General features: G+C 41.7%; 1 protein-coding gene across 4 annotated transcripts in view; it reads right to left on the minus strand.

Annotated features, from left to right (window-relative positions):
- dpp6a (dipeptidyl-peptidase 6a) overlaps positions 1-27,845 on the minus strand; it is a 503,595-nt gene that overhangs the window by 35,953 nt on the left and 439,797 nt on the right. For all 4 annotated transcript variants that reach the window (XM_077244246.1, XM_077244247.1, XM_077244244.1 and 1 more), the window contains 2 exons: positions 1,154-1,308; positions 976-1,073 (listed from right to left, as the gene is read on the minus strand). In XM_077244246.1, coding sequence (XP_077100361.1) covers positions 976-1,073; positions 1,154-1,308 — 253 coding nt within the window. The remainder of the gene's footprint in view (positions 1-975; positions 1,074-1,153; positions 1,309-27,845) is intronic.

Below are 27,845 nucleotides of genomic sequence, written 5' to 3' on the forward strand. Positions count from 1 at the left end.
ACAGCGATACAAAATTCTCACCCCTTTATTGGATATTTTGGCTAATTTGATGATACTTTCAGCTAGGGATGCATAATATATGTATAAGTATCATATTGGTTACAGACTGAATAATATTTTTTTTTTGTGGCTAATTTCCTCTATTTTCTAAATTTGATATAAACATATTATTAATAAAATATATTCATAATATTTATTTACATATTAATCTTTAGCAAAATGAATATCCATTTTTTAACACTGTTCATTAAAATGTTGCGATGTATACATCCACTTTTAGCAGAATTTTAAATGTTATCCAATTATCGGTTCTAGGCCATAACCAAAAATGGTAACGCTTTAGTTTAGGGTCCAATTCTCACTATTAACTAGTTGCTTATTAGCATACATATTCCAAGAATATTGGCTGTTTATTAGTACTTATAAAGCACATATGAATGCCTTTTTATGCATGACCATATTCTATATCCCTTAATCTTACCAAATACCTAAACTTAGACCTTACTAACTATTAATAAGCAGTAATTATAAATGTATTGAGGCAAAAGTCATCGTCAATAGTGAGAATTGGACCCTAATCTTAAGTGTGACCCAAAAATATCACCCTAAGGGCACATGGTGATGGAAAAATAATAGGAACAATTTTATTTCAATGCTTTTGCATTTGTTTTCAAAACTTTCGAGCTCTCTCACAAAAGTTTTGCTTTCCGCAGAGAAAATTTGGAAAATCTTTTGAGTTCTGTTGCAAAAGTATTGCACTGAAATATAGTTTTTCCTCAAACCTCATATTATTTCCATCACAAAAGTTTTGGTCCTGAAAGCAACGTTTTTCAGGGAACGCCAAAGTTTCGAGAGAATGCCAGCATTTTGTGAGAGAACGCAAAGCATTCAAATCTTAATTTCTTTTCCCAACAACATCCATTGTAAAATTCCCCATAATGAACATTTGGAAAGTAAATGAATGCATCAGCCCACCCTATTCTTTGGTCCTCTGGTCTTCTCATCTCAATAGTGTGCAGTGGGCCATTGAGATTCACCACATACAGAGAAATGACAGGGTTTTCCTCCCCTGCCTGGAAGAAAAACATTCAAGTATAACACATTTTAATCTTCACCACTACCCCTTATGTTTACAGTAATGCACAGTCTTTACCTTGGGGTAATGGTATTGTCTCGCCGTAGGGTAGACAGAGCCGGTGAACATGGGGATCTCCATTTTTGGCACCAGCGTGTCGTTGATGGTTGCGTATGCAATCCTGGCCCCATCCGGAGACCACCAGTGTGCGATGTGAGACTTAAAGATCTCCGCTGCACAAGAAAGATTCAGGAGTTTCTCTGAGTCATATTTCACTTTGGTTCAATCACTCGAATAATTGCAGGAATAGTAAAAAGTAATCATCCATGACACAGCGTCTCTCAGGTCTCATTCCAGCTACGTCTACACACACACTCAGATTTCTCATCTTCATTCGGATACAGTTGATGCACCTGACGCGGTTAAAGGCATTTCTCCGTAACCACCTGTTTCTATATGAATCTTTGCTTCCCTCACACACAGGCAGCGAGGAAGGTTCTGGCCCATAAATCACGGGGCGGACTGTAATCTCACCGGGGCCGGTGAGAGAGAGAGAGAGAGAGAGAGAGAGAGACAGAGAGAGTGAGAGAGAGAGACTTCTCTTCTACAATCTCAGGGAAAAAAGTAATTTCTGGACTTCACCAAAGGCAGCGGAAATAGGGTCTGACCCCTCTTCCTGAGCTCCAATAGGCAGGAAGCCACATGTTCAGCACAGTTGTGCTCACTTCATCACCTACATAGAGAGTGAGTGAACACATCTGTTCAGAGAGCTTATGTTGGCGTCTGAGGATTTTTACAGTTATTTATAACTTATTAGCTTATGGTTTTATTATTTTTAGATCCATTTTTGTTTTCAACTTTGTTTTGAATTAATTAATTAGTATATTAATGTAAATATTAGTGGTGGGCCGTTATCGGCGTTAACGTGCTGCGTTAACGTGAGACTCTTATCGGGCGATAAAAAAAATATCTCCGTTTATCTATTCTCAAAGTTGGGTTGGGATCATAAAATAGCTATTTCGAATATCGTTATATTTTCGCGCAATTCCATGTGTAGCCTAGTATATTTGACATAAATGACGCCGCGCCTACTGTCACAGATCGCGCAGCAGGGTATTTTCCTGTCAGGGACACAAGGTGTATACTTTTACATGTTACGATGGGCGACGTTCCTCTCGTTACTTTATTTTAATGCAATTACATGTTGTTAAATGAGTTTATTCCAAGCGTGCTGTATCTTTTTATGGACATGAGCGATGCTCAATTTACAAATGAATCACTCTTTTAAATAGATTCTGTTCAAAGACTTCATCAAACAAGTTGGCAGATGAGTCTGAATGATCTGTTCAGTTCCTCACGCACTGAATCGTCTAAAGCGCGTTCAATCACACTCGACTCGGATTCGTAACAGGAAGATTTAAGAACATCAAGAGCGTTGGATGGCCGTGGATCTACAGTTTAGTCTAGTGAAAGCAAATCTGCAAATGCATAATATTTTTGCCAGCGATGAAGATCTTTATTAGTTGAACATCTTCGTATGCTGTCTGTGAATGAATGATTCCACAGGACGATAACATTACATTCGATTTAATTTCATTCAGGTAATACATTTTACAACCAAACAGATAATTACGCCACGATAGCACTACTAAAAAGTATGACATTATCCGTTTTTTGGACATATACATTAATTTATAGGCTACAAAAAAACACTTCAGAGTGTCGACGCACTGGCAAATGTTAACAGGTTAAATAAGCTACCATTGTGAACAGTTTATGAAATGAACACCCGCCATCCCACGGTAATGTGTCTGTATTGCGCACGAATAGTTTACATTGATTGGAAACAAATTTGTTTAAAAAGGAGGAGGCTATTGCCGGTAAAGGAAGGTTCACATAAAATCATTATGACATATGACATTATTTTTTGATCTAACGAGCATTTGGTTTGGCGATGCAAAAATGGACTGTAACTACGTCATGCTTATTGTTTTTTTCTTCTTCCAATTAGCCTACTATGTTAAAAAAAAAAACGACGAAAACATGTTACTTGTTGAATTAATAAACAGTTTGTTTGAGGACAAATCGCTATAGATGAAATTGGCCTCCCTTTCTGTCATTGTGAGTGTGCGTATTTTTTTTTTTTTTTTTCGAACGATATTCGACTTTTGCTCCTCTATTGTCGAATGGCATTTTTGGCAGAAATTCACATCCCTACGCGAGGCGAACTATTCTCAAAGACTTACTTTTAGTCATTATTTGGCTAGCACACATATTCTAAATGCCTTCGACAGAATTCAAATGAGCCATTTTAATCTAGATTAATTCCAAGATTACAGTGAGATTAATCTAGATTAAAAAAATTAATCTATGCCCACCTCTAGTAAATATACAAAAATAAAAAGATTGTGGTCAGTAAGTTTTTCATCTTCAGAAATGTATACTTATTATTATTCTTATACATTTTACATGGTTACAAAATGTTTATATTTCAAATAAATGCTCTTATTTTGAACTTTCTATTAATCAAAGAAGACTATATAATAGTTTTCACAAAAATATTAAGCACAACTGTTTTCAACATTAATAATAATCAGAAATGTTTCTTGAGCAGTAAAAGCATGAATGATTTCTGAAGGATCGTGTGACACTGAAGCCTGGAGTAATATTGCTGAAAATCCAGCTTTGCATCACAAGAATAAATGACATTTTAAATGATATCAATAGAAAACAGTTATTTTGAATTGTAATATTTCACAGTATTGCTTTTTTTAAACTGTATTTTTGATCAAATAAACAGCCTTGGTGAGCATAAGAAAATGCTTTCAAAAACATTCATATAAAATAATGTAAAATAATGTTTATTAGTAATACAAGTTCTGTGTTCCCTACTTCATTGTGTTTTTTGTTCTGTCCTGTGACCTAGTTTTCCTCAGTCTGTTTATTTAGTCATTACATTCAACTGTGTCCTATTAATTATCTCATCAGCTCCCTCATTTGTTCTAGTCTTTATTCTCCGTTTCTTTCAGTTGGTGTCTGTTCTCGTCAATGTTAAAGGAACACTTCGACTTTTTGGGACTTATTCAACGTATCCGTTCGCTCAGAGTTGGAGTAATAGAGTCAGCAATTACTAGTAAATGCAAAGTTTACAATCATGGGTGTTCGCTGTATTGTGAAGAGCTGCGACAATAAACAGGCGAGACCAGGTAATACTATGATGTTTCATAGAATTCCAATCAAAAACGCTGATCTGATGAATCAATGGCTAACTTATTTGGCTCTGGATATTCCAAACACACCTGTAGACATCATCAAGGACTATTTCGTTTGCTCAGAACATTTTACTGAGGACGACTATTTTGAAAAAATGCAATTTGCCACACGGACCATGAAACGTGTGCTGAAGGATACGGCCATCCCATCTATAGTAAATTCAGGACAAAGTGGATCACCTGCGGCCGCGGTAAGTGTTCTGTTATGTTTTTAGATGACTAGCCTACTGTAACAGTGCCATTAGCTAGATGTAATGTAACCTTAGTGACACTATTACAGGAATAGGGTGCTCACTACTATTACAGGCATGTGTGCACATTTCGTGTATTGACAAACTGTATGGTATGGCTATACAACAATTACATTGAACTATGCATGATGATTATTACAAAATCAGTTACTTGGTGGACAGCTGTCCATTATGTTCACTCGGCATGGGGCGTTTCTTCCAGTTGATCTTGTCACGACAGGAAAAAAAAATCGACAACTGCCGGGTGTAGTAGGGCAGAGAAATCTTCTGTGGTTGTGACGCAAAGATTTTCATTGTCATCAAGCCTTGACATCGATGGCAAAATACCTGGTCCCATTCACTACAACAAAGGCACTCGGTTTCTGTCGGCATAGGTTGGCATGTTCCACATTTACACCACCAATCCGTGTGGTTCTGATTCTCTCCTCGACCTCAGTCTGTTCGGCATCTTGCTTCCAAAAGTTTGTAACTCCTCATCTGTGTATTCTGGCTCAAAACGATATGGTTCTGGATCTTGGTTTGATACCAAATAAAAATCCTCTGACAATTCCTCAAAGTCAGCCATGATCACGAATCACGTTCGCTACTAGCTAGTTAGTCACGTTGGTTTTGTTGACAGAACGCTTCTCGGGTGCTAGTAGCAGTGCTTCGCCTTCTGAGAAAATAGTTCCAAGTATTAAAAAGTTTAAAAAGTGGCTGTGTCTCATATTACCTTGTTATTTGTACACACTGTGACTATACAAATCACAACATGTAAATAGGAAAATGTTGGCGTTATTTTGTCACTTATTGGGATTAGTATGCTAGCTGTATCCATTTACATCCAGTCTTTGTGCTAAGCTAGGCTAGCGGCGGGTGCGTCAAACAGACTTACAGCACGCACGGAGATGAAAAAGGTATGTATGGACTTATCTAACTCTGGGGGATATGTTGAATAAGCTAAAGTCGCAAAAAGTCGAAGTGTTCCTTTAAGGTGTGTTATGTCTGCTTCCCTGAGTCCTCCTGTTGTATATATTTGGATTAAAGACTATTTTATTTGAATCTTCGTCTTCGTGCACTTCTTGCCCAAAGCACCCGTGACAAATACAATAATTTGTGGTTTTGAACAATGTTTTCTAGGTTTTGATGTAAATCTAATTTTGATTTCTGAAGTGAATCTGATTTTTACAAATCATTGTTCAATTATACAGTTTAAAAATTTAAAAGGCTTACATTTAAGTTGTTAGAGTAACATAACTCTTCGTGCTTGACATTTTATATACTTGATATAGTTGTGGATTTCCAAACTACTTTCATTTGTATCAGATATTTGGGAAATATGATTTGTTTTAATATTATATACTGTAATTTTTTTATTTCAATATATTATACTGTAAGTTTGTGAGTTTACTCTCATCTGGTCATTTCATCTGTGTACTTTAATGTTAGCTTGTTCTAAAACCGTATCCTTTACTGTCAATGATATCCTGTGTGTTTCAAGTCTTCTTGGTCCGTATACAACAGCTTTGAAAATTGAAGCTTGAACAATTTAATTCACATTTTTGGGTGAACTAGCCCTTTTAATGCCAATGAGGACAAGTTTTTAATAACACATTTTAATGCCTGGAGACTGGAGAGCATGATGTGGATGTTTCCAGAGGAAGTGCTTGTGAGTATCATGGGAACTTTACAATGAATCTGATCATTAAAGAGATGCTGACCCATGGATGAACCAAAGCAAGCCTGCCGCAGACATCTCTGTACAAAACAGCAAAAACGGCTCTCATTAGACATAAGATGTCAGAAACCCTGCAAACACATCTCTCTCTCTCATTCCTGTTTTCTGCGTGTATGTCTGTGCCCTTTATTCTGCCAAACACACACTCACACTCTCAGCAGTGAGCCAGGAAGCTTGTTGGGCTGTTGATTGCTCACACAGGGAGGTTTAATAGCAGAGCTGAATGACAGATGAAACACGAGTGTGTGTTTTGAGAGCTGGAGGACAGTAAAGTCACGTCCAGCACACACACAGACCTCTTACACTTGTCCTTTAATCAGTGGACACAGCTGTAGGTGAATAAGCTGAAACTTTACTGTTCAGACTGAGCATTTACATCATATTTCTTCATTCTAAAAAAACAACAAAACATTTAATGTGCAGGCTATTCCAAATAGGGCAAAAAGCTAAACAGCATTACACATATACTTCATGGAAAGGCAATCCCACCATGCATCGTGAAACATTTTCATCACAACATTTACTTTATTTCTCGTAATTCAGACTTTTTACTCGGAATTGCAAGTTTACGTATAACACACAATTTTGAGTTTATTTCTTGCAATTTTGAGTTAACATCTCACAATTCTGACTATTTTTCTCAAAATTCTATTTTTTTTATCTTGCAGTTCGGACCCTCCCAGAATTGATTAAACTTATTTATTAAATTTATTTATAAATTTATAAGTTTATTAAACACACAGATGTGACTTCTTTTTTTTTTTATTTTTTATTATTGGTTTATATCTGTGGGCCGAGGGACGTGAGAGAACGGCACAAGGCCAGTGGTGTGACGGTTAATGAATGACACCTGTGAGACGCACCGGTCTCACATCTCTCACGGAGGAGCTGAAGCATATAGGAGGAACAACGACTGTGAACATCGAGAGAGGACATGCCTGTGTTTATGTTGTGTTTGGTTTTTGTTTTGGGTAGCCAGCAGTCGTCCGCGAGGGGCTGCTGGCGGTTCCTTTTGTTTTTGTATTTTGTTTTATTTTTGAATATTAAAGTCTTTGATTGTTCGCCGGTTCCCGCCTCCTTCTTCCCTGCATCTTAAACCTCGTTACTCTGGTGCTGAAACCCGGGAAGAAGGAGGAACGCGCTGTCAAAGAGTCCTCGCCACTGTGGGGAATCCGCGGTGCCATCGAGCATGGTGGGCAGAGTCCGTCACCATGGACACTCGAGGCGGTGTGCTGGAGTGAGTTCGGGTCGAGCTCGCTGCCGGCCGCCTGGGTGCTGGAGGTACGGCTGCCGTCCGGAAGGGAATGGAGGACTCCTGCCGTCTGCCCGAACGCGGAGGAGCCTTCGCCATCCACCAGGCAGCGGAGGAGTGTCGAGCCATCCACCGAGGGCTATCCAGCGCCACCGCCAGGCACCGCGGAGGTGATCGCCCAGCTGGTGGAGGACCAGATGACAGCACATTATGGGAACCGGACCAAGTTTTTTTTTTTTCCTCTCTCGGATCTGTCGCTCCTCATGCTTCCGTCTACGTTTCCCTCGGCTCGTCGGTTTGAACTCAACAGGTTTGATGAGCTGCTACCCATTAAATGCATTTGTAATCAGTCTCTTAAGATGTCCAAATTTGTTTAGAGCATTGCTTTATGTCTATCACATCAAAAGTTTTACCACAAATTTCACTATGAAAAAAAAAGGTCAGTGCATTCAATGCATCCTTTGTCCTGAAAAATAACTTGGCCTACATGGTGTAATTTGTTCAAAGAGAAAACTATTGAACGATTTTTTCATCAATCACTAAGCTTTTTCTCTTTGGGTGTGAATATTCCTCAGGAAGACGTGTGTGTAGACAATAAACAAGGAAGTAGCTGACTAGATTTTAAAGCAGCTGCCTGTTTAACATGGACATACACGTTAGTTGTGTGCGAGTTCTCACATTTTCTAGCCTAAATATACTATATATACTATTAGTAAATATAAGCAATCTCCTGCATCACATTCATGACATCATACTTCACATCATACTGCACCAATGGGAGATCGATCAAACATGTCCACTGTTCACATTCCACACGTCTTTCTATGTCTGTAAGCAGCACCTTTCTAAGTTTCTCATTTAAATTCAAATAAGGCCTAACAAACTTGACTTTAGCATTGTTCATCACCTTCACTGGATTCATCAGGATAATAACAGGCTCCTAACAAACCATTAGCAACTTAATTAGCTGGAGTTCAATGAGAAGATAATTCAATGAGGATGAAGGTCTGTAGAGGTCTTATCAGCTCCACTAGCACATGCTAACACAATCACTCAACTAAAGCCATTTGTCATTACAAACACTAGCCTACTGCGTGTTCTTAACAACTTACACTACATAACAACTTGCATCCTGCCAAACATGGATGGATAATCGAAACTAGTGGGTAGGTTGTCTAACAATTAAAGGGATAGTTTTTCTATTAATTTTGTCATTATTGTCATTAATTACTCACTTTCGTTCATCTACGGAACACAAATGATCATCTTTTTGATGAAGACAGCTATGCAACTTTGACGCTTCAAAAAGCTCAAAAAGAGATTGTAAAACTAATCCATACGAATTGAGCAGTTTAGTTTGCTGATCAAAGTTTATATGTGAACAAAAGCCTAAATTCAAAATGTTCATCATATAAAGTGTCTTTAGTCCTTGAATTTAGACTTAATCATAGTTGTATGGTCTCTTTATGAACGTTTTGAGGAGTCAAAATGTCAGTTGCTTAGCTGTCAATGGAGGAATAGAAAGCCCTCAGATTTCATCAAAAAGATCTTGTGTTCTGAACATGAACGAAAGTCTTACAGGTTTGGAACGACATGAGGGTGAGTAATTAATGACAGAATTTTCATTTTTGGATGAACTAAACCTTTAATTTACCAATCACTGTAAAATGAAGCATTATATGATTATATGGCAGTTATGTTTGGTTTGGGGTCATGCCCACCTGACACCAATCAGATGTGTTTCACAGGGAGCCTTTGCAAAGAACAAAAAGCATAACAAAACAAAACAAACAAAACAATTTGGCCATGCCTCTACCTAAAACCAGTGATAGTTTAGTATTATTTATATATTATGATATTAATATTTTTAATTAATTTAAAAAAAAATTTTTTAATTTATTTTATTTTTAAGTTGTCATTTTAGTACTTAAACTTGTTTTAACTAGGTTTTTCATCTAATATTTATATTTAATTTTATTTAAGCTTTCTTTTAATTAACTTTTTTTTGTATCATTTTATTTTAATTTAACAATAAAAGCAGTCAAACAGTTGAGAATGGTATAAGTCGGCAGTAAACATATCATCAGAGAAGAGAACAGATGTCGGGGAAGTTACTTTGATAAAGTTTATGAGGGCATAAAAATATGTGACGGATAAATCAATAAATACTGCAATATTCCATAATTCCATTATGGATTGAATTACCCACCCATTGTTTGAAAAAAGATGTCTATCAACAAAACATATATAACAAACAGAAATAAACAGGACATTTGTTTTGCTATTATTATTGTAGAGCTCCAGCTGTGTCACATGCTGCGCTTCTCGTCCGGTGTGCGACCCCCTTTACAGTCAGTGTGAACCAGGTGATTAGTCAACCATCCAGACCCATCCCAAGAGCCAAACTCATCCTCAGTTTTATATCAAGAACAGCATCATTAACACTTCTGTGCAGAATACTGATAGAGCATCAGAGAGGTGTTATGTCAACGAGTAGCACATCGGAGGATATTGTCAGATCGCTGATCATTTCTGTGGACTGCTAAAATATCTGTGATTATGCTCTCTTGTGATATAGTGGTAAAACACATCGGCCTCATTAGCAGCTAATCTCAAGGATTTTACACTTTTAGACAGTGCGCTCTGTTTTCAGCAGTGTATTAAATCAAAGTTGCAATACTACTAACCTTGAGTACATTTTTCAGATTTTTTTTTGTGTTTTCAAAATAGTGCACATTTTCAAGTAACATGATACTTTTTATTAATGGCATGTAGAGTGACAAATGCTACTTCACATGTTTTAAAAATCGAAGCAAATGTCATATCTTTTTTTCATGTAGTGTTGGGACATTCATTTTGCGTTTTTTTTTTTTTTTGTGTGTGTGTGTCCCTGTATGATATTTTATCTTTTTTGTATCATATTTAATAAATGTGGCCGTTTATCTTATCAAATCACTTCAAATTAGGTTGTTTTATAGTCTTATTACTGTACTTTTTTACTGTACGTTTTTGAAAAAGTATCTTATGTTCACCTAAGCATTTTAAAATATTATCAATTTTTAAAACAGTTGTGCTGCTCGGTATTTTTGTGAAAACCATGATACATATTTTCAGGACTTTTTGATGAGTAGAAGTTCATGTTTATTTGAAATAGAAATCAGTTGTAACATTATAAATGTCTTTATTTTCTCGTTTCTATTTTCTCTAAAAAGAAAATGTACCCTAAATATTTGAACAGTACTGTATTTTTAAAAAGATAAGTTCCCTTAAACAGATTGAATTGCATTTCATTAGTAGCTTCTTGAACTGTAGCAAACTACTGTTTGTAAACTGGTTAATGACTTTTCTGGTGAAAGCGAATTAAAGCATTGCATATAAGGAGCATGAATATTTCCAGCACAACAAACAGGACAGGAAAATGCTTTTAAGAGAAGGGGTGGAAATGAAACACTGAAACTCATGGAAGCAGGAAATGACAGTTTCCTTCCTCTTTCAAACAATATCAGTTCAGTATCTTACTTCAACAGGGGGTAGTAGAGAGCCTTAGTAAGACACTGCAGTCTAAAACACTGTAATGATACTTCAGGATATGACTGCACACAAACTGCGCACATGCTTTAATCAGATTAATGATCTGGAGACGGCGGGGAACATGGGTAACTAATGAAACTAGTTATCAGAAAAACAAGAAGCAGCATATCACAGTGTGTCCTCAAAACCACCCCCTGAGATTACTGAATAATAGGACACAAGTCAGATGACAAAAGAGACAAGATCTAATGTACATTAAACTTGAATAAAAATCACTTTATGTTAAGCATCGCAGACTGTTCCAGCAAACCATATGGTCATATGAGGACAGCCAAATGGAACACTGTCTGCGGCTGAGATCGAAACCATAAAAGGTTTGGCTTTCTTAACCCAAGAATGCATATGAATCAAACAAACCTACATGGATACATAAAGGGGGTAAAAATGACCCGTACTGTTCAAACTGTTGAACTTCGAAATCATGAAAGAAGTAGTAGGTCATCCCGGTGCTGTTTTATGAATACTCTGAATTTAGACATAATATTAAATTCACATACTGCTTTTCACATATACTGTAGTAGGGTGATATGTGTATTCAGACATGGGGTTAGTGTATAAGGGCAAATTCTTGGCTCAGAGCATATATATATATATATATATATATATATATATATATATAAATAAAGAGAGAGAGAGAGAGAGAGAGAGAGAGACTTTCAAAAACATTTATTTTAAAAACATAAAAAAACATATTTCCTTTCTTTCCTTCAATTTGTAAAAGAAAAAACAAAACAACAACAAAAACAACAACAAACGAATCTTACAAATTACCAGTGAAAAACCAAACTACCAGATTCATGAACAGTAACAATTGCTTCTTTAACACCCCATATCATTTCAAATAAAATATATATTTTTTTGTTTGCTGATAATATGTGTACTCAGTAACTACTCGAGATTTTACCAAAGATTTAAACAACATCACCAAGTCAACATTTTGGTTCACATTCTTGCACTGATGGGATTTCAAAATGGCAAGTTTAGCTTGTCCAATCAAAAAATTGGCCAGCTTACATTCCCTTTGCCAAGAACGTCTATACCTATTTCAAAAAATAAACAATGTCATGTTGAATAAAAACGTCTCTGGTTACGTATGTAACCTTAGTTCCCTGAAGGGAACGAGACGCTGCGTGAAACGCTGTGGGAACGCCCCTGCGTGAGTGCGTTATGAAGCACGTATGAAATCAGTCAAATGGCGAGACATAACGTCATAGTCGGCCAGGAAACTATATAAGCACCCCCAAAACACAAGCGCATCAGCTTCTGATTAAGACTGAAGCAAGTGCTCACGGGCATGCTGGGAGTATGGCACAGACACGCAGCGTCTCGTTCCCTTCATGGAACTAAGGTTACATACGTAACCATAGACGTTCCCTTTCAGGGAACTCGAGCTGCGTGAAACGCTGTGTGAACGCTAAAACCAACGTCACCATACGAGCAAGTGTCCGTTGTGTGTAATCAAGGCGCACATTCGGACGAAAGCACCTGCGCCCCTGGAGTGGAGCTGAAGTCAAGATGGTAAAACTTTACGAATGTGTGCGGTGAGGACCAGCCTGCCGCATCACAAACGTCCTGAATTGATACTCCTGACAAAATTGCCTTAGAGGCAGCCATACTCCTGGTTGAATGAGTCCGGACAGCCAAAGGAGAAGGCTGACCGGCAGACTCGTAGGCAAGTGAGAAGGCCTCGATCACCCACTTGCTCAACCTCTGCTTAGATGCAGGACAGCCCTTCCTAGGGGGTCCAAAACAAACAAACAATTGTTCACATTTTCTCCACAAGGCAGCTCTGTGGACGTAAGCATCTAGAGCCCTAACTGGGGAGAGCAGATTTAGTTTCCCTTGGTCCGATGTCAAAAAGGGAGAAGGACAGAAAGCCTGCAGTACAATAGGCCTGACAACATTAGTTGGAACCTTGGGAACATACCCCGGTCTAGGGAGGAGGAAAGCCTTAACCATGCCGGGTGAAAATTCCAAGCACGAGGGAGAGACCGATAGAGCTTGAATATCTCCTATTCTCTTTAATGAAGAGATAGCAAGAAGAAAGATAGTTTTTAGAGTAATGAATTTCTCAGAAACTTCTTCAATGGGCTTGAACGGTGCTAGAGAGAGACCTTCTAGAACAACCGCAAGGTCCCAGGTCGGCACCCTCGTGCGAACTGCTGGCCTCAGCCTCAAAGTGCCACGAAGGAAATGAGTTATAAGTGGGTGTCTCCCGAGAGATGCTCCACTTAAAGGAATGTGGTAAGCAGATAAGGCCGCCACGTACACCTTCAGTGTGGAGTGGGATAACCCAGTGGAGAAACGCTTCTGAAGGAATTCCAGCACTGCACCCACCGGGCAGTTAACTGGGTCCAACTGGTGTTCCCCACACCAAGAGGTGAACATCTTCCATCTCAAGGCATATAATTTCCTAGTGGCCGGAGCTCTGGAGTGGAGGATGGTCTCCATGACCTCAGTCGAGAGACCAGATTCTATGAGCTGGGCCCCCTCAGAGGCCAAACCCACAACCTCCATAGTTCTGGGCGGGGGTGAAGAATCAACCCACTCGCCTGAGAGAGAAGGTCCCTCCTGATCGGAATCTCTAGAGGAGAGCCGTTGAGGAGAGAAATTAGGTCCGCAAACCAAACTCGGGCCGGCCAGTACGGGGCTACCAACAGTAGATTGACCCCGTCCCGGCGAACCCTTTCCAGAACTCCTGGGAGCAGAGCAATCGGGGGAAATGCGTACAGGCGTGACCTCGGCCACTCCTGTACCATCGCGTCCAACCCCAGAGGGGCTGGATGACTTAGGGAAAACCACAGTGGGCAGTGTGATGTTTCCCTGGATGCAAATAGGTCTACCTCGGCACAACCGAAATGTTTCCACAGAAGCTCCACCACTTCGAGATGCAGTCTCCACTCCCCGGGCCTCGGCCCCTGCCTCGACAGGATGTCTGCCCCCTGATTTAAATTCCCCGGGATATAAATCGCCCTTAATGAAAGAAGCTTCCCCTGGGACCATAGAAGGATCTGGTGAGCCAGCTTGTATAACTGGCACGAACGCAGACCCCCCTGATGGTTTATGTAAGAGACCACCGATGTGTTGTCTGACCGGACTAGAACATGATGACCTCGGAGGTCTGGGGGGAAGTGTTTCAGAGCCTGAAACACCGCCAGCATTTCTAGACAATTTATATGCCATTGAAAATTATGGTCCTGCCACAGACCCTGAGCTGGGCGACCACTCATGATTACCCCTCAGCCTGTGAGAGAGGCATCCGTCGTTAGTGTTACACAACGACACAGAGCCCCCAACACAGGCCCTTGGGACAGGAATCAAGGTTATTTCCACATAGCCAGGGCGCGAAGACACCATCGCGTGACCCTGATCATGCGGAGCGGGTTTCCCCTCGGGGAGAACCCCTTGGCCCTGAGCCACCATTGCAGCGGTCTTATGTACAGCAGGCCGCAAGGTATAACGTTGTACGCTGCCGCCATAAGACCCAGAATTCTTTGATATTCTTTTACAGTAAGTGACTGGGCTAGCTTTGCCTGTTTGACGGCTAAGAGAATCGAAGCTATACGAGCAGGAGACAGACGCGCCTGCATCTGCGTCGAATCCCAAACCACACCCAGAAAAGTGGTCCTCTGTAATGGAGAAAGCACACTCTTCTTGGCGTTGAGCCTCAACCCCAACATTTTGATATGGGCGAGCACGACATCTCGATGCCGAATCGCTTGATGCTCCGATTGAGCTAGAATCAACTAATCGTCGATATAATTTAAAATGCTGATGCCCTGGAGTCGCAGCAGAGCCAGAGCTGCATCCATGCATTTCGTGAAAGTTCGGGGAGACAGTGCTAGGCCTAACGGAAGAACCCGATATTGGTACGCTAAGCCCCCGAAAACGAACCTCAGGAACTTCCTGTGTTGTGGAAGGATGGAAATATGGAAGTATGCGTCCTTTAGATCTATCGTGACAGACCAGTCCTCGGACCTGATCTGTGACACGATCTGCTTGAGAGTCAGCATCTTGAACTTGAGCTTCCCTACTGAGCGATTTAATAGGCGCAGATCTAAAATTGGACGTAACCCCCCATCCTTCTTCGGAACGATGAAATATCGGTTGTAATAACCCAAATGGCTGCTGGGAGGAAAAACTCGTTCTATAGCCCCCTTCAGCAGAAGAGTTTTCACCTCTTGTTCCATAACCAGAGCCTGCTCGGGGCCCACCACTGTGGGCAGAATCCCTCTGAAGCGAGGCGGGCGTGATCTGAACTGAATCGCGTACCCATACTCGATAGTCTGCAGGACCCATTGAGATACATTTGGAAGGCTTTTCCACTCTGCCAAAAATTCTACTAAGGGTACCAGTCTCTCGAGACTGGCCTCTGGAATATTTTGAGTGGCAGACACAGTGCCCTGTAACGGCGCACCGGCAGGGAACAACTGGCCTGACCACTCTGGACCACTCCTCAGAGTGGACGAGCGTCCCTCGAGAAAACGCTCGCTGGCACGGTCTATGCCCCGGCACGCAGGCGGGGTTGGCAGAACGGGCCCCTGAGGGCACCGAGAGAGAACGGGCACCGTGTAATGCGACGAACACCCTCCCCTCTCGGTGGGGACCACCCTCAGCATCCTGATGCTTTTGGCGTCAGGACCTCTTCTTTGACGAGGCCTTCTTGGCAACGATAACTGTCCTCAGATCAGCCCTGCCCCTAGACGACCTCGAATTACGTCAGCACTAATCTCATCCCCCTCACTCATATCTTTTAATAGGTCTGCTTGATAGGCTTGTAATACTGACATAGAGTGTAAGCACGCTGCCGCTTGACCTGCCGCCGAGTAAGCTTTGCCCACCAAAGCCGAGGTGTTTCTTAATAGCTTGGTGGGCAATGCCGGTGTCTTAAATGACGATGCCGTAACTGGAGATAGATGACCCGCTAACGACTCTTCAGCCTTAGGCATCAGACTGAAGTGACGAGTCCCCAGTCTCTGCTGTATCAATACTTTCAACATCCAGATCCTCAGAACTGGATAATTGAAGTGATGATGCCTCAGCCCGGGCGGAAGAAACCACAGCGCGTGCTTCCGAACCCGGATCTGAGGCACTGGATCTACCAGGTAAGGGCTGAGATAAGGCAGAGCCTGTCTCAATCCCCGCTGATAGATCCATTTGCGATCCCCACGATTGAAGCCTTCGCTGTGCCTCGGTAGCAGCGGGACCCGAACCGCGGGGAGCGTGCACCGAACCACTCTCCTCGAAGAGGGCTCGGCGGGAGCGGAGCGTTTTTATAGACAAACGCTCGCAGTGCTCACAATCAGCTCCCTCGAGAGCTGACTGGGCATGCAGCACTCCCAAACAAACAACACACAGATTGTGTGTGTCCCCACCCGTAATATAACGTGGGCAGGGATGAACACACTTACTGAACTGCTGTTTGCTCGCCATGATATATATATATATATATATAGTATCTTTTTATAGTTTTTTTATATATACATATATATATATATATATATATATATATATGTGTGTGAAAAACTCCTGCCTAGCAATTTCTAAGGACAGACAAAAACACTTGAGACACAGACTTTTTCATACAAAGAGCGCTTGCTGAAGACTCAGAAGCTGATGCGCTTGTGTTTTGGGGGTGCTTATATAGTTTCCTGGTCGATGACATCACCCGCCTATGACGTTCCGTCTCGCCATTGGACTGATTTCATACGTGCTTCATGACGCACTCACGCAGGGGCGTTCCCACAGCGTTTCACGCAGCTCGAGTTCCCTGAAAGGGAACCCAAGTTTAGACATCATTTCATCTAGCAACACGAACAAAGGCACTAAACGAAAGCAATCACAAAATATATGAAAAACATTATCAGTGTCAGTGCAAAAAGGACATGTTGATGAAACCAATGTATTAAATCTGGAGACAAAATTATTAGTGGCCACAATCCCATGAATGATCCTCCACTGAAGAACCCCACTTCTCTTTGGTATTGGAGGCTTAAATAAAAGTCTCCAAGGAGGAGTAACCTCCTCAGGGGCAGAAAGATAAATGCTCCATTTACTATCAGCTCTTTCCTTTAATTGCTTACAATGAGCGTCTCCTGCACACATCTGATACAAAATCTTTTTTTCCAAGGGATTTTCAATTTTTGGGGTTCACTTTTAAAACAGGAAACGTCTGTGACACTGCATCATTGTAAATAGACTCAGTTAAAAAGGACAACAATCCAGAAGAAAAAGGCTTTAAGACTATTTATAAAACCATAGTCCTTACTGATCTGAGACCAACTTGGTCAGCAAGAGTCTGTAAAGTTTTCCATTGACCATTGTGCAAATCAAGCAAATCAATAATTCTTATTATCCCTGCTTTAGAAAACATTACAATAAATTAATTCAATACATTTGATTGTATTTTAAACAATGGATTAAAGAAACAAAGGCTCAAGAAAACCATAATGCACATTGTCATCTCTTATCATCTCAAACAGTCCCCATACTTTCAGCACTGATGCATATAAGTCAACAGAAGACAACAGAGTTTCTGAATCATAGGACTTTTCAATTAAAAACAACTGTCTGTCCAGCTTTACATTGGTCATGTTTTGAAGCAAAATGAGACTGAGTGGTATCCAAGACACTCTATCTGTCAAATTAAGTTGGACTTTTTTTTCAAAGTTTGCAGTCTCATTGCCTTCATCTTTGACTCCACATGGATGAGGCCCTGTCCCCCTTCTGCTACCGGCAGATAGAGAACTCTAGGTGGAAGCCAGTGATGACCGTTCCAGAAAAAGTCAACGAATGCCTTCTGTATTTTTATGAAGAAATCTTTAGGAAGGTTCAGAACTGTGAGTTTATGCCACAGCATTGAAGCTGCCAGATTGTTAACATTCAAAACTCTTCCTCTGTACAAAAGCTGTGGAAGAATCCATCTCCACCTCTGAATCTACATTTAATTTTAAATATTAATAAGACCAAAGAAATCTCCATAGATTTTTGAAAGTCACAGCAACCCACTGACACCTTTATCAATGGGGAGATTATTCAGGTTGTTTCAAACTATAAATACCTTGGCATTGTACTTGACAACAAGCTTAAATGGGACTCATGGACTGATTTTTTGCACACTAAGACACAGCAAAGAATGTATTTTTTAAAGAAACTGCTTGTTTTTAATGTTAATAACAAAATGCTTCAAATGTTTTATACTGCTTTTATTGAAAGTGTTTTAACTTGCTGCATTATTTGTTGGTTCGGAAATGCCACCGAATCCCAGAAAAAGATAATCAGAAAAACAGTTACTTCTGCCAGCAAGTTACTTGGGATAACTCTACCGAGCATTGAACACATTTACAAAGACAGGGTGGTGAAAAAGGCTAATTGCATTGTATGTGATCACACACACCCGTTAGCATCTCATTTTAAATTACTGCCATCTAGGTGTCGTTTCAGTCTACCACTTTTGACTAAGAATAGATCGAAATTTTCTTTTGTACCACAAGCCATAAAACCTTTAAATCACCCAAAATAAGCTAGATGTCCGGCTGGTCTGGTCAGAACCAAGGGAGTATAGTGTACTGTTTTGTATTTTATTGTTGGTGTCATATGTCTATGTCTGATGTCATGTCATTAAGTGCCCTGCGACTGTGCCGCAAATCCAATTGCTCCACGGGGAAAATAAAATCTATTACTACTACCTCTGGATTCTCCCTATCACTTGGTCAAAAAGTCCTTCCCAATTTTTCTCCATATACTCATCAGTCCCACAGTAAATCCCAAGTATTTTAAAACCATCTCGAGTCCACTGGCACTGTTGAGGTAATTGAGGAGGCCCAATTTCTCTCCATTCTCCCATCAACAATGTTGTACATTTCTCCCAGTTTATACGTGCAGATGTCGCTTTTTAAAAGAGATTTAAGCAAGTTGTTAAATTGTGTATATCATCAACATTGCGTAAAACAACAGTGATATCATCAGGATATGCTGTAAGTTTTACAGGGATTAGATCTGGATAACCAGAAAAACTCACACCATGTAGACTATTCCTTAGAGAAACCAACAATGGTTCGATTGAAATGGCATATAGTAATCCAGAAAGTGAACACCACTGTCGTATACCTCGAGTTACAGGAAAGGGACTGGTCAAGGACCTATTAATTCTAAGCATTCTGTAAATATTATTAAACAGAAGCTTAATAAGAGACACAAAATTGGACCCAAAACCAAAAGCCTCTAAAGTTTTAAAAAGATATAAATGATTTACCCGATCAAAAGCTTTTTCTTGATCAAGAGAAAGAAAACCTATGTCCAAAGCATTTCTTTTTCCAATAGATATCAATTCTCTTATCAAAAAAAGATGATCAAAAATTGTTTGTTTGGGAATACAATAGGTTTGATCTACATGAATAAAACTTGATATAAATTGCTTCAATCTGTTTGTAACAGCCTTTGACAATATCTTCAAATCAACAGTTAAAAGTGATACAGGGCGCCAATTTTTAAAAAAAACGAAGTCTCCTTTCTTAGAGATTAGTGTCAAGACGGCTCTTCGGCAGCAAGAGGAAGATCACACAGAAACTCATTTACAACTGATTCTTCACATGCTTTTCTGCCTGATACAATTTTTTATAAAAAGACAATGCAAAAGCATTGGTTTCCTATTGATCAGTTATTTCTTGTCCATTAGAAAGTTTTAACTAATGAAAATACTTCTTATCTCTGGACTTTTTCTAGTCCAAAAAAAAAGCTGTAGGGGCATCCATTTCATTTAAATGAGTATGTCTTGCTCTAATCAAAGCTCCTTTTCCTCCTTCTTCCAAGAGATTCTTTAAGATAAATTTCTTTCTTTCAATACATGTAAAAGATGATTCATGATTATTGGCTTGTAAGTTAGACTGAAGTATATTTTGTTCCAGTATCCTCATTTTCTCTTTAAGGGCTCTAGTGCTGTGAGCAGTATACTGTTGAAAAAACATTTGTATCTGTACTTTTGGTGAAATAGAGACACCAAAAAATCTCCCCCGGTTATTAGCCTTCACATAAAACCGATCAAGTCTTGCTGCTGATATTTCATTAGAATTCTGTTTGAGCCAGGTATACTGCCTAACCCCTGGAAAACTGTCTCTCCATAAATCAGTAAAACCATGATAATTAATTAAATACCTAAGTGCTTCAGCCAAACAAGCATGAGGTTCCTCATGATTCCTATCCACAGCTTGGTCTAAAGTACAGTTAAAATCACCCCTCAACACAACAATCTTATCCTGAGAACATTCTGATACAGCTTCAGAGAGTTTTTCAAAAAAAGATATACGTTCATTCCCTATGTTTGGTGCATAAACATTAAAAAAAGAAAAATTAGAATCTCCTAAAGTAATATCCAATCGTAAAATCTGACCAGAAATTATTTCAGACACAAAAGCCTGACTATTTACCCGGGATGAAAGAAGTATTGCAACACCTGCGCTTAATTTTGAACCATGACTAAGCAGTGCTCTAACCTTCCATTCGGTCATCCACTGCGTCTGATTTTGAGCATTCATATGTGTATCTTGTAATAGGACTATATCTGTCTTTTTCAACTGTAAATAATCAAATAAAGCAGCTCTCTTCTCAGTGCCCCGACAACCATTAATATTAAAAGAACCAATATTAAATGAAGTCATGGGGATTAGATAAAGAAATTCAAAGAGCAATAGCACAAACACCACAAAACTCATCATAATCCTAGTGTTTCGTAGATCGAGTCTTCATTCTTTTTCTTACATTACACGTGAATTTCTTAAGTCGATAACGTTTTGGTTGATCACGTTCCTCTAGAGTAGCTTTTCTCATGGCGATGGCACATGATTCATTGAAAAGCCTTAGATTTGAAAAATACATTTCAATTTTTGGTCTCCGTTGATTTTTTGTAGAATCAAGAAAATGATTCAGCTGTTCAACCGTGTAGTAGGATACATTTGTTTTAGAAGTGGAACTTGTCACAGTGTCTGGTTATTCCCTGGGTTAAACACTAGAGGTCCTCAGTTTTCACGGTGTCTATGCATTCTCACTACACTTCCCTTGATCCTGTCTGTCACTGATTGTTCATTGCATTACAGCTGTTTCTCGTCACCTTGTTTGCACTTGTGTATATATACCCTGTCTGTTTCAGTGTTTGTCACGGAGTCCTTGTTATTGTCCCCACACTTCCGTTTACTGTTCGAGTCGGTTCCTTGTGTATGTCTTCTTGTTATTGGATTGCCTTTTCTGGATTTTGACCTTTGCCTGGACTGTTGTGAGTACGGATTACCCTTTAAATAAAGACCGCTATTGGATCACTGAATTCCTTGTGTGTGCTTGTCGTGACAGAAGGAGTCCGTCGTCACAAGATCCAGCGGTATGTTTCTCAATGTCTCTTCCCCAGCCACCGAGCGGGAGAGAAGGGAGTTTTTTAAGGGGACCCGATTAGTCAAGTTTCACGGGACCCGTGGAGGTCGCAGTGGAGGAGGTGGTCGAGAGCCTGTTCACGTCCCGTCTACCCAGTCAGAGACTGTTCACGTCCCGTCTGCCCAGTCAGAGAATGTTCACGTTCCGTCTGCCCAGTCAGAGAATGTTCACGTTCCGTCTGCCCAGCGAGAGACTGTTCACGTTCCGTCTGCCCAGCGAGAGACTGTTCACGTTCCGTCTGCCCAGCGAGAGACTGTTCACGTTCCGTCTGCCCAGCGAGAGACTGTTCACGTCACGTCTGCCCAGCGAGAGACTGTTCACGTCACGTCTGCCCAGCGAGAGACTGTTCACGTCACGTCTGCCCAGCGAGAGACTGTTCACGTCACGTCTGCCCAGCGAGAGACTGTTCACGTCACGTCTGCCCAGCGAGAGACTGTTCACGTCACGTCTGCCCAGCGAGAGACTGTTCACGTCACGTCTGCCCAGCGAGAGACTGTTCACGTCACGTCTGCCCAGCGAGAGACTGTTCACGTCACGTCTGCCCAGCGAGAGACTGTTCACGTCACGTCTGCCCAGCGAGAGACTGTTCACGTCACGTCTGCCCAGCGAGAGACTGTTCACGTTCCGTCCGCCTTCCTGGACCTGGACTATCTGGAGCGTCTGGCTCGGATCCTTGACATGCCCGTGTCTGCTGTTCCAGAGCCGGAACCAGTGTCTGCTGTTCCAGAGCCGGAGCCGGTGTCTGCTGTTCCAGAGCCGGAGCCGGTGTCTGCTGTTCCAGAGCCGGAGCCGGAGGCAGAGCCAATGGCCGTTCCAGAGCCGGGGGCAGAGCCAGTGCCCGTTCCAGAGCCGGAGGCAGAGCCATTGCCGGTTCCAGAGCCGGAGGCAGAGCCATTGCCGGTTCCAGAGCCGGAGGCAGAGCCAATGCCTGTTCCAGAGCCGGAGGCAGAGCCAGTATCCGTTCCAGAGCCGGAGGCAGAGCCAGTGCCGTCTGCCTTCTTGGATCTGGACTATCTGTAGCGTTTGGTTCGGATCCTGGACATGCCCATGTCTGCTGTTCCAGAGCCGGAGGCAGAGCCAGTGCCTGTTCCAGAGCTGGAGCCAATGTCTGTTCCAAAGCCAGTGCCCGTTCCAGAGCCGGAGGCAGAGCCAGTGCCCGTTCCAGAGCTGGAGCCAATGTCTGTTCCAGAGCCAGTGCCAGTGTTTGTTTCTGTGTTTGTGTCTGTTCTTGTGGCTGTTACAGTTTTGGTGTCTGTTCCTGAGCCGTTGTCTGTTCCTGAGCCGTTGTCTGTTCCTGAGCCGGTGTCTGTTCCTGAGCCGGTGTCTGTTCCTGAGCCGGTGCCTGTTCCAGAGCCGGAGCCAATGTCTGTTCCAAAGCCAGTGCCTGTTCCAGTGCATGAGCCGGGGTCTGTTCATGAGCCGGTGTCTGTTGCTGTTCCTGTGCCATGGTCGCCCTCGCCCTGGTCGTCACCGCCCTGGCCGCCCGAGGGGTCGTCACCGCCCTGGCCGCCCGAGGGGTCGTCACCGCCCTGGCCGCCCGAGGGGTCGTCACCGCCCTGGCCGCCCGAGGGGTCGTCACCGCCCTGGCCGCCCGAGGGGTCTTCACCGCCCTGGCCGCCCGAGGGGTCTTCACCGCCCTGGCCGCCCGAGGGGTCTTCACCGCCCTGGCCGCCCGAGGGGTCTTCACCGCCCTGGCCGCCCGAGGGGTCTTCACCGCCCTGGCCGCCCGAGGGGTCTTCACCGCCCTGGCCGCCCGAGGGGTCTTCACCGCCCTGGCCGCCCGAGGGGTCTTCACCGCCCTGGCCGCCCGAGGGGTCTTCACCGCCCTGGCCGCCCGATGGGTCGTCACCGCCCTGGCCGCCCGATGGGTCGTCTGCTTCGCCCTGGCCGCCCGATGGGTCGTCTGCTTCGCCGTGGCCGCCCGATGGACTGTCTGCTTCGCCGTGGCCGCCCGATGGACTGTCTGCTTCGCCGTGGCCGCCCGATGGACTGTCTGCTTCGCCCTGGCCGCCCGATGGACTGTCTGCTTCGCCCTGGCCGCCCGATGGACTGTCTGCTTCGCCCTGGCCGCCCGATGGACTGTCTGCTTCGCCCTGGCCGCCCGATGGACTGTCTGCTTCGCCCTGGCCGCCCGATGGACTGTTTGCTTCGCCCTGGCCGCCCGATGGACTGTCTGTTTCGCCCTGGCCCCCGGCTAAACCATCACCCCCTGTTTCTGTTCCCTTTCATGGACCTGGCCCCCCATCCCTCCCCCTGATCCTCCACCATTCCACCTCCCTCCTGAACTCACGTGTCGTGTGTTTTGCCCTGGTCTGTCTCTCCTGTTTCCCCCCTGGCCTGTCCCTCCTGTACCACCCGGGTCGGATGGAGCGTCTGGTAGCCGCTCCGTAGGGAGGGGGTTATGTCACAGTGTCTGGTTATTCCCTGGGTTAAACACTAGAGGTCCTCAGTTTTCACGGTGACTATGCATTCTCACTACACTTCCCTTGATCCTGTCTGTCACTGATTGTTCATTGCATTACAGCTGTTTCTCGTCACCTTGTTTGCACTTGTGTATATATACCCTGTCTGTTTCAGTGTTTGTCACGGAGTCCTTGTTATTGTCCCCACACTTCCGTTTACTGTTCGAGTCGGTTCCTTGTGTATGACTTCTTGTTATTGGATTGCCTTTTCTGGATTTTGACCTTTGCCTGGACTGTTGTGAGTACGGATTACCCTTTAAATAAAGACCGCTATTGGATCACTGAATTCCTTGTGTGTGCTTGTCGTGACAGAACTTCCCTGGGAGGTTGCATCAATGCTGTCTCCGCAACTTCCTGAGTATTCACTATCAGAATCAGAAAGAGAGCGTCCATCATTTTACAAAGCATCTCTAGAATCATTATGCGACAAGTTATCTAGTATTTGTGAATCCATCAAATTCGTAGCTCCCTCAAAATCCACTTTTTCTCCAAAGTGCTCAGAAACCCTAATTTTAAATTTAAATTTAAATTTAGATTTAGGTCTGGGTTTTTTATACCCAGTGGAATCATCTTCATTAAACCGACGATTTTGCCGTAACGCACAAGCATATCGTTGGGAATAAACGGCGGGACATTTGAAAGAATAACCTTTTTTGTTAAGTTGGACAGCGGCAGTAGAGGAATGAAATTATCTCTCACTGATACACCACACTCAACTAAATGATCCACCATAGTTAACTCTTTCAGAAAGATAACGATAGCCTTATTCATCCTTGACGCAGACAAAATATTTTGTGCACCAATTTAATTTCCGATTGGAATCAAACAATCTTCCACCGAGACCGAATCATCTGATATGCATTTGCAGTCAAGATTGAAAATCAGTCGAAGTTTGAACCCATAATCACCACACAACTAGACAATAAATTAACCTACTCCAAACTACTAACTAACAAAATTAAACAAAAGAAAGAAAAGTTAGAAGGAAAGTTTAAAGCCCTCACTCAAAAAAACGCCGTCACTCATTCACTCGCACTCTTCCCACAACAATCACTCCGCACTAGAGCCCGACCGATATGGATTTTTGGGGGCCGATGCCGATACCGATATTAGGGAGTAAAAAAACCCAATACCGATATATCGGCCGATATTATAATACAGTAGCAATATTATTTATGTGTATTATAGTACAGTATACCAGTCAAAAGTTTGGACACTTTCCTATTGGTGTGTACAAACTTTTGATGGGTACTTTACACAGTAGCTATAAACAGAATAAATATATTTTATAAACACGTTTTGCAATGATCACTCAAATGTGGTAATCAAACACTTGTGTGACACAGATATGTAATGGAGGCAGGGGGAATGATAGAATGAGAATTATACAGCTGAGCTGTAACCAAACTAGTTTGCATTGCATGTTATATTATATTATATTCTAAATACTGTTGCATAATCTTCACTAAGGACGACTTTGTCTTTTAATTTAGTCATAACTTGTATCAATAAATATATAAAAAGTGTCACTGACAAAACCTTATTATCTTCTATTTTTACTCTTAATTCCTCTAATCTCTACCAGTGGAGGAAGAACTCAGATCTTTTTACTAAAGTAAAATGAATAATATCATAATGAAAACGTTTTTAATTACATATGTACAGTACTTTTATACTATTTTAAATAATTAGTAAGCAAAATGTACTAAATGTGAAACTAGGCTACTCTTAATGCAAAATGGCCCTATATAAAGTGTTATAATTATATACATTTTTGGAATATTGCTTGATGTTGTAACGTAGCGTTATCAGGCAGAATGAGCTTTAACACGGCGTCTACACCGGACGCGGCCGTTACTGCTCGCGTCGCAACAGCTGTTTACCCTAGACAAAGCAGAATCAGTTTACTGTCGGAGATCGCTCGCGCCACGCATTTTAATCAATGTTTCATCAACCAATTGCCTTAATAAATAAGAAGAAGGCCTAAATATAGCAGACAATATAATCAGGACTTCTCAGCTGCGCGCTTGCAATAGTCACAAGCTCACACAATACGGTACAGAGGCTTGTAGCAGAGAAATCAATTCTGTGAATTACACTGCGCAAATCACAAGTAGGCTACTACCCACCGGATGAAGAAGGGTTGGCTCTCAGTCTCCACAGGCTACATAAAATATTCATTTTATTTTATTTTATTTTATTTTTCGTGTTTGCATTTATGAGGAAAAAACAATGTTACAGACGCGACAGTTCAGCACTACGGACGTGAGCGCTCTGAAAGCGGCACTAATGCTTTGAAACTTTCACATAGACATCAAACAGAAAGCACAAAACCTTTCGTTTCAAAGTGAATTTCGTTTTGTATTAATTGTATCTTAATTTTAATCAATGTTTCATCAGCCATTTGCCTGGATTTAATTTATAAGAAGTAAATTTAGCAGACGATAGATAATCTCGACACGGAGGCGCCTGCGGGTGAACTGGAGCTCGTCTCATGAACCGAAACTCAGCGTATAGACCTGAGAATTGAAATATATCTATATTGAAATGTCTACTTTTAAACAGAACAATTCAAAACGAAAGACAGACAGACTCATGTAATCGTATGAAATGTGCATTTCTCTCTGGCGCGCGCTCACTGAAGATCGCGAGTCAGCATCTTCAACTTCATCTTTGGCTGACACTGACTGAAAACACTTGTTTATTAATAAACAATTAAAATGTCTCCTTGCTATATTTGTTGTAATCATAATCATTATTTATGCCAGTTCTTGTGACAGCTTTTAGGTGCTTTATTGGCAGCGCCACCCTTACATGAATCACCGTACCCGCATTTTTTAAAATATTCATTTATCGGCCATTATAAATGCCGATACCGATAGTTAGGAAAATGCCTAAAATCGGCCGATAATATCGGCCCGCCGATATATCGGTCGGGCTCTACTCCGCACATGCACACGAGAGAGAGAGAGAGAGAGAGAGAGAGAGAGAGAGAGAGAGAGAGAGAGACAGACAGAGAGAGAGAGAGAGAGAGAATGTATTTAAAATAGTAGGGAGATATGTGTATTCAGACACGGGGTTGGTCTATGAGGCAAATTCTTGGCTCATAGCAAAAAAAAAAAAAAACATTATATATATATATACACGGGTGTCAGTTTGGTTTGAAATGTGGTGGGGACAGAGACGCATTCGGAAGTGCATTTTCAGAAGTGGTGGGTACAATGACGCATTCATTTTTTTTCTCTTTCGTGCAGGTCATGTTTTGAAAGACGACGTCCTGTAGCTTAATGCAATTATGTAAATAAATAAAAATTATACAAAAATTTGATGTCCGACTCGTTTTATGAAGAAGAAAGCCAACGTTTTCAGACAAGTAGGCTACTGAATTTACAACATGCATTCATCCAATCTACATCAGTCATTTTGACCAACTTGAAAGCATCCAATCAACAAACATCATCATCATCACAACTATTCCCGTATTCAGCAATAGATTTAAGGCAAGCATAATGCAAACAAGATAGCTACTACTCCACGATCATCTCCACCAATGCTCAAGGGGCTCAGTTTGGTTTGAAATGTGGGGACAGAGAGGCATTCGCAAGTGCATTTTCAGAAGTGATGGGTACAAACTTGTCAGTGACATGCGGTGATGTCTTAAAGAGGCTAGGCACTGAGTTGAAAGCCAGATTACCTGATTTATTGTTTATGCTAATAATACGTAATAACAGTAAATGTTACGCACAAGCGCGGCATATCAAGAAATGTACAAGTCAGGAGGATGTATATCGTGTAGGCTACTCTCT

Source organism: Siphateles boraxobius, unplaced genomic scaffold, assembly GCF_051911475.1.
Source record: "Siphateles boraxobius isolate OS27281-9 unplaced genomic scaffold, OSU_SipBor_1 26, whole genome shotgun sequence".
In the NCBI taxonomy this organism is placed as follows: Eukaryota; Metazoa; Chordata; class Actinopteri; order Cypriniformes; family Leuciscidae; genus Siphateles; species Siphateles boraxobius.